An 8047-nucleotide genomic window follows, 5' to 3' on the forward strand; every position below is an offset into this window, starting at 1 on the left:
TGAAAGTTATTGAATTAAAACGATATCTGTTTTTCTTATATAAAAACGTATAATGTTTATTTATATAAAAATATAAAAATATTTATTTATTAATATTTAAATATTTTGTATTAAAATATTCGCTTGAAATTTATTCACAGTTATCGATATATTCCAATACACGTGACTTTACTCGTCGAGCGATGCGTATCAAATGAAAGGAAACAGTTTCGATTCGATCGCTGTAGTGTTTACATGGAGGAAATTTGCGCGCGTTTAATTTCATATATAATTTAAAATTATGTAAAAATTTCACGTTTGAAGCACATATACATTTCACGAGTTTTTTAAGTATGTTTATTCCTAAGATTTTTTTGCACATATTTTTTTTTAAACTATATTGCATACATTTGCATTTTTTAAAATAATATATATCATTAATAGTTTGGAAGAGAATATATTATGTATAAATATATATATATGTATATGTCTGTTTTTGCTACAAAATGCAAAATTTATCATTTATCTTAGTTGTTTATCGTTACAGCATCCATATTGACATTTTTCCCGCCTTCAAAACCAAATACGCAATTAATTATTAATCTGTGATAAAAAAATTATTTTTTCAAAATTAAATGACAATCTGCATAAATAAAAATAAAAATTAAATAAATTAAAACAATTAACTAATCGTAATAAAAAAAGAAATTTAAAACTCAAAATATATTTATATTATAATATATTATATTTATTATATTTATATTTTATTTTTTTCATTTTTACTTTTCTATATAATTTCTATATAATTTTTTATTATAACTATATTATATATACATCTGATTAATAAATTATTTAATGATGATAATAAATAAATATTGAATAAAAATTTAAAGAGACAAAAATTCGTAGATGTCGACACCAACGTGTGTTTTTCCTTAACGAAACTATCAAAAGTAGCAAATGACATTCAAGAACTGAATAAGAAAGTTTGTTTCTAGTGATTGTATTCTTTACTAGAATATTATTATTGGTACTCTTGTAATTATAGTTTCTTATATTATTTCGCGAATTGAATATCATGTAACATATATTTGTAAATGTTTTACATTTCAATGTACGGTGCCGATAAAATCAGTAGCGTCATTTTTGTTTCTTTCAACTGATTTTACATTCGATAATGATTGTTCAACCGATATTTGTGCAAAAAAACTGGATCTTTATTACCTGTCATTAATTCAGGTTAATTTTTTCTCTTGACTTCATTTAGTGTCACATAATTGAAATGGAGTCAGCAAGTCAGAATCAGGTACAAAGTGCCTCTAACAATGCTGATACTTCTGAAAACAAGGGAAGGTAAAATTATATTACATATATTTTTTTTAATTATTATTTTTTAATTTTTATAATTTTATGATATATTTTTCATCTTTTGATTTATTAATAAAATGTATTTATTATTTTTTTGAATTTTTGATGAATTTTTTATTATTTTTTTCTAGTTGTTTATTACTTCGATATGCTAGTCAAAATTCATTGGATGAAAGTTCACAAAAACATATACCTCGTGAGAGTGGAAAAGATAAACCACCATATAGAAATCATCATCATACAAATCGGGCATTTGATGTTATCAATGAAATGAGAAAGTAAGAGATATTTATTTGTTTATGTAATATTTGTTTTGTTTAATTAATTTAAAATAATATTGAAAATATCCAAAAAAAAGAGAATTATATCAGAGTCTTTTTTTGGATTTACATCATGTTCAAAATATAATATAATGTAATTATTTATTAGGAAAAATTTATTATGTGATGTAATCTTGGTGGCAGATGGAGGTTTAGAAGTACCTGCTCATAAAATGGTTCTGGCTGCTTGTAGTCCTTATTTTTATGCTATGTTTACCAGTTTTGAGGAAAGAGATCAAGAAAGGATAACATTACAAGGTGTAGATTATTCTGCACTTGAATTATTGGTAGATTATGTATATTCTGCAGAAGTTCACGTCACTGAAGATAATGTACAAGTGTTGTTACCAGCTGCAAATCTTTTACAATTAACTGATGTCCGTGATGCATGTTGTGATTTTTTACAAGCTCAACTACATCCATCAAATTGTTTAGGAATTCGTGCATTTGCTGATCTTCATAGTTGTTTAGAGTTATTGTCACATGCTGATAGTTACATTGAACAACATTTTTCGTAAGATATTAAAATATCTTTATATAATATTATTATATATTTTTACATAATTACAATTAACACATTTTTTTATATCTAATTAAAAATCTCATTATATACACAGAGAAGTAGTGGATGGAGAAGAATTTTTGACATTAGCACCACAGCAAGTAGCTAAATTAATTTGCAGTGATCGTTTAATGGTCCCTTCAGAAGAAAAAGTATTCGAATGTGTAATATCATGGGTGCATCATGATTTGGAAAAAAGACAAGCTCATTTAGCACAATTAATGGAACATGTACGCTTACCTTTATTATCCCAAGAATATTTAGTACAACGTGTGGAAGAAGAACCACTTCTTAAAGCAAATTTACAATGTAAACAAATAATAAAACAAACAAGTTATATAAAAGTATAACATATTTAATAATTTAATGAAATAAACATGTATATATTTTTTTTTTTATGTAGGTAAAGATTTTTTGATCGAAGCTTTGAAATATCATTTACTTAAAGGAGAACAAAAGTCATTATTCAAAACACCTCGTACAAAACCTAGACAACCAAGAGGTTTACCAAAAGTGTTACTAGTTGTAGGAGGACAGGCTCCAAAAGCAATTAGAAGTGTAGAATGTTATGATTTCAAAGAAGAAAAATGGTATCAAGTATCTGAATTACCTACGCGTCGTTGTAGAGCTGGTAAATAATATTTTAATTTATATTTTACATAAAATTTTTAAAATGCAAATTTTCTTATAAATTTATTGTATTATTTTTAATATTCAGGTTTATCCGTCCTTGGTGGTCGTGTATATGCTGTTGGTGGATTTAATGGATCTCTTAGAGTACGAACAGTAGATATTTATGATGCAGCTACAGATCAATGGTCACCTTGTCCAGAAATGGAAGCAAGAAGATCAACACTTGGTGTAGCAGTCCTTGGAAATTGCATATATGCTGTACATAATTTTTTTTTTCTTATTTCATTTTTTTTTAATGTTATATCTATTAAACTATATTTACGTGCAAAATTATACATAATATATAATAAATTATTTTATCCTACTTTATTAAAATCATTCTATTACAAAATATTTAAAAAAAATATATTATAAAAAAAATAGGTTGGTGGATTTGATGGATCAACTGGTCTTAATTCTGCTGAAGTTTATGATCCAAGAACTCATGAGTGGAGGTTTATTGCACCAATGTCAACACGTAGGAGTAGTGTTGGGGTGGGAGTTGTTAAGGGATTATTATATGCTGTAAGTTTAATAATGAAATAATACAATTATAAAAAATTATTAAACATTCAAAATTATTATAGGTTGGTGGTTATGATGGAGTATCCAGACAATGTTTATCTAGCGTTGAATGTTACAATCCAGAAAAAGATCAATGGAAACCTGTGCCCGATATGTCTGCACGTCGAAGTGGCGCCGGAGTTGGAGTTTTAGATGGAATTCTATATGCTGTAGGAGGACATGATGGCCCATTAGTCAGAAAAAGTGTAGAAGCTTTCAATCCAGATACTAATCAATGGACTCCAGTTAGTGATATGGCTCTTTGTCGTAGAAATGCTGGTAAATAATATTATTTTTACTGAAATTACAGTGATGATTTACCGAAAATTACAACAGTATAAAGAAATAGATCTAAAAGCAATAGAAATTATCACTCTTGAAAAATAAATTATCACAAATCGCAATTTAAATTTTTTTTAGAAATAATAATACAATAAAAATAAATATTTTTAGGTGTTGTTGCATTAAATGGTCTTTTGTATGTGGTTGGTGGTGACGATGGTTCATCGAGTTTGGCATCTGTAGAAGTATACTCCCCAAGAACGGATACTTGGACAACTCTTCCAACTTGTATGGGAATTGGTCGTAGTTACGCTGGAGTAGCAATAATCGACAAACCAATGCCATCCACAACATCGATGTGAGGATTACAATCCGCTGGGCATATATTAGAGCAGAATATAGACCCGGGTGCCGAAATATCGGATCAATCACGGGAAGCCGGGCCCAGCGGTGTGCAAGTCCAGAATCCAGACCAAAATGTACTTCAGCAATATCGTAATGCTGGGCATAATTGTCAAGGTCCACGTTGTGTGTGTCAGCGGTATGAAAATGGTGAAGTGGCAGCTGCGGTCATGAACAATAGAAATAATCAAGAAAGAGATGATAGTTATCAAAACGTAGGTCGTGGTTCACGAGGCTTCCAAAATCGTCCCAGTGGTTCGATACAGATGCACTCAAATCTCAATCCAAATTATCAGAATCCGGTGGATTTAGTCCATAATTACAATCGTAATCGACAATTACAAGAACCAGAAGAAAATATTTATGAAAGACTGGATAACGACGATGATGATAATACTGAGAATAATAGCGAGGTTGTTCATAATGAATCCACGATTCAAAATAATCAAAACAATGTGGACGATCATACATACGAAAGGATAGATGATCGATATTCTTATAGCAGTAGAACGTATCCTCGTTGTTATAAATATCATATTTTAAATCATTATATCCCAAATTTTTTAAACGAAATGGAAGGTAGAAATCAATATGATCAACCAAGACAATTTTATCTAGATTCATCACGATTGTCTAACCAATTTTGCCAGAATAGATTAGGTAGACTAGGTCGTAACTGTTTCTCGACTGAAAACATTGCTTATGCATCAACTGGACGAGCCATTTATCCGCTTGGTTACAATTGTATGTGTTCGTTTTGTAGACATATAGATACGAGATATTTATGTCATCATTGCCATAACTTGCATAACAGATTACGTTATCAAGATGGATTTGCAAGTAATTCTAGACATTATATATATCAATTACCAAGAAATTGCAGGTGCCCTTTTTGCCGTGGTGAATATTCTTACATAAAACTGCCCGTTACGTCTTGTCGACCTACCGAATCTTTAAGAATGGAATGCCATTGTAAAAATCCTAATAATTGTACTTGCAGATCAAAAGTTTTATCTAATTCTAATTCTGCCGCTCAATTTAGCAAATATCTTGATTGGATAAGTAGAGGCAGCCCATCAGTTAATAATCCACTTTATGCAACAGTTCATATTGGTAGACCTTGTGTTTCAGCTCTTGGAAGTAATACAAGTAATACAGGAAATTCATCCAGCAGCGCAGATCCTGGCGCTTCGACATCGAATATGTCAGTACCTGCATCCACAATCAATGAACCTAGCACATCATCAAATATTAGATCAATCTTCTCATCGCACAATTCTTCAACTTCACACCCTTCCGTTTGTTCTGCCAACCGTTCAACAGAACGTCAACACACGTGCGATGATTCTTGTATCAGAAATCAGAGTGGAAGCGTTACTGGTATTTGTCAATTTCTTGGTAGATGTGAAAGAGCAGAATGTAATCATAGTAGATTATCCGTGCATTGGTGGTTCGTAAATAGATGGTTGCCAGCTTGGAATCCTCATTATTTTGATAGAAACATGGACACTGTTCCTCCAATGGAGGAAGAATCTCGAGAACAGCAAGAAAGTGATAGTGATGATACTTAATTTCAAAATTTTTGTTTTACAATATTCTTTCTGTTATCAAAAAATATCATTTGATATATTTCAATCTATAAATTTTCGTCAAATATTTTTTATTTGGTTTCATTGATTTTTTATAAATACTATTATTATTATTACGCTTAAATTGATCATATAGTTATAATTAAATAAAATTAGATATCTTTATTTTTTTGTTTAAAATGAAGAGGTAATAATATTACATAATATTATATTTTGTGATATAATAATTAAAAAATATATTATTCTCAATTAATATGATAATATTTTGATTATAGTATACTTAACTTTTCATTTATTAGTCATTTTCTTCAAGAATAGAAAATAAAATTATAATTAAAAATTAAACATTTTCATTTTAAATTATAAATTATCTCTATGAATATATAAAGACAATTTGTGCATGTATTGACAATAAAATTGCTTTATATGTGTATTAATAATTTAAGATATTGTATATAAATTTCAGTCATATGTTTAGAAATAATAAATAGACTAGATATAGCAATAATCAAAATTTTATATTTTATTTCATTTATAAAACTTTGTACGATGTACGTGGAAATTAATTCGATAAATAATTTTCAACTAATCTACAAATAAAAAATTAATTATACGTATTTTATCAAATTTAGAAATTGTGTTCCATATACAGATATATATATATATATATATTATATACATTAGAATATATAGAATTTTAAGAGTATAAGAATTGTATAAAAATTGTAATTTTTATAATTCAATTTCATATATGTACCTTCTTTGGGCATCATTAAGCCAAAGAGAGAATGCTTTTGTCATATTTTTCAATTTTAGTAATTAAGATTTTTCGAAACAAAGCACAAATGCATTCTTTCAGAAACTAAAAAGAAAATTTAAAAAAAATTAAGATTATATATTATTTTTAGGAAGCGTTTTATAATTACTATTGCGATAGAATACGTTAATCATAATAAGCTTTAGTTTAATTTCGATAGTTAGTGTAAATATAAATTTATAACGATTATCGTTCATAAAAAAAAAAATGACGTTAAAAATCGATTAGGATTTTTATACACACGATTTTGTTTTGAAAATATCTATTATCTTAATAAAAATTATGTATGAATCAGTATTAAGTTGTCCTTGTAAAGTTTTACTTTCTCAAGTGATTTGATTGATTGGTTAAGTTTAAAGATTGTTCAATATTAATTTATATATTCAGTATTGGAAGAAGTATTGAATTTATTAAAATAGAATGTAATATTTAAACTTTTAAAAGGACAACTTCACACATATCTTTGAATATGTTATAACTTAGAAACTAATCGTTAAATAGAATGTAACATTTTTGCGCCTAAAATATTATAAGGAAACGTATTCGATTAGTTTTTGAATTATAATGTAAGAAAACCTGATAGATTTACGAAATGTTTATTTTTTCTATTTAATAATTAATAATTACGATGACAAACCTTCAATTAAATAAAATATGTTATATAAAATTCTATGTAAAATTTTTTCGAACATCATAAACATAAAAAAATTAAAAAATTCAAATTATTATTTCCAAGTTTTTTTCAAATTAAAAAATCCAATAATTGATATTTAATTTAATAATAAAGTATTTATATAATAATAATAATTAATAATTTAATAAAGTATTTAATAAAATTTTTTGTTGTATTATAAAATAGAGAAAATAAAATCAATGATAAAAATATATATATATATCATTAAATGAGCAAAGATATTTTTTAAAATACATTTATTCTGCATATAATAAAAAACAAATTATAATTCTGTTTTTTCTTCTAGGATTGCCATTACGATTAAGGTTGTGAGCGGCATAGTATATCGGGTTCAAATTGTAATACAATTAGTACACGTCGTGGCGCTTTTGCAAGAGCAGTAAATATGTCTCTACAATCGATTATATACATCCTACACCCACTTTAAGAAAAGTTGATCACTCCCCCATAAGCGAAGGCCAACTGCTATCACTTTGGTTTTACAATGGTCCCTAATATCGCGACGTATTGTTACATTTAGCTAAAATAATCTAATTTATTTTATCGGAACTAAAACTGAATGAAGAGATCGAATGTAAATTTATTTACATAGGCATACGCGCAATATTGTTCACGATTAAATAAATCGATTTAAGCAAATCGATTTTAATATATATATATATAAATATTTATAGTTAAGCAAAAATTTCTTCGAGGAATCGAACCAAATGTCATTCGAGGTGTGGTCGTTGGTGACATTTCTAACTTAAAGTTATTGTGAATTTGCGCGTTAAGTGTCGTGAAGAAAATTTATGCGCC

At 27.3% G+C, this 8047-nt stretch overlaps 2 protein-coding genes across 4 annotated transcripts; both read left to right on the forward strand.

Annotated features, from left to right (window-relative positions):
• Window positions 1-905: 905 nt before the first annotated feature.
• On the forward strand, window positions 906-4490 carry LOC410191 (ring canal kelch homolog). 3 transcript variants are annotated; one of them, XM_006566177.3, is made up of 10 exons: window positions 917-1017; window positions 1247-1332; window positions 1479-1625; window positions 1777-2181; window positions 2285-2538; window positions 2633-2860; window positions 2948-3120; window positions 3286-3426; window positions 3489-3744; window positions 3919-4490. In XM_006566177.3, the coding sequence occupies exons 2-10, from the start codon at window positions 1262-1264 to the stop codon at window positions 4107-4109; spliced, it is 1866 nt and encodes a 621-aa protein (XP_006566240.1). In that variant the 5' UTR covers window positions 917-1017; window positions 1247-1261; the 3' UTR covers window positions 4110-4490. The 3 variants fall into 3 exon arrangements, with proteins under 3 accessions (XP_026299220.1, XP_006566240.1, XP_006566239.1); XM_006566176.3 differs by having other exon boundaries at window positions 919-1009; XM_026443435.1 differs by having other exon boundaries at window positions 906-1332.
• Window positions 4320-5720, forward strand: LOC113219049 (GATA zinc finger domain-containing protein 14-like). The gene is made up of 2 exons (XM_026443375.1): window positions 4320-4653; window positions 4729-5720. The coding sequence occupies exons 1-2, from the start codon at window positions 4320-4322 to the stop codon at window positions 5718-5720; spliced, it is 1326 nt and encodes a 441-aa protein (XP_026299160.1).
• Window positions 5721-8047: the final 2327 nt, after the last annotated feature.

The sequence above is a fragment of the Apis mellifera genome, linkage group LG10 (genome assembly GCF_003254395.2).
Source record: "Apis mellifera strain DH4 linkage group LG10, Amel_HAv3.1, whole genome shotgun sequence".
Taxonomy (NCBI): domain Eukaryota; kingdom Metazoa; phylum Arthropoda; class Insecta; order Hymenoptera; family Apidae; genus Apis; species Apis mellifera.

Bases quoted from the DNA above. Each gene is read 5' to 3' on its own strand.
- LOC113219049 (XM_026443375.1), top strand. From the start codon at position 4,320: ATGAACAATAGAAATAATCAAGAAAGAGATGATAGTTATCAAAACGTA. The intron at 4,654-4,728 runs GTAGAACGTATC...ACGAAATGGAAG, and splicing joins TGATCGATATTCTTATAGCA to GTAGAAATCAATATGATCAA.
- LOC410191 (XM_026443435.1), top strand. From the start codon at position 1,262: ATGGAGTCAGCAAGTCAGAATCAGGTACAAAGTGCCTCTAACAATGCT. The intron at 1,333-1,478 runs GTAAAATTATAT...ATTTTTTTCTAG, and splicing joins ACTTCTGAAAACAAGGGAAG to TTGTTTATTACTTCGATATG. The intron at 1,626-1,776 runs GTAAGAGATATT...ATTATTTATTAG, and splicing joins GTTATCAATGAAATGAGAAA to GAAAAATTTATTATGTGATG.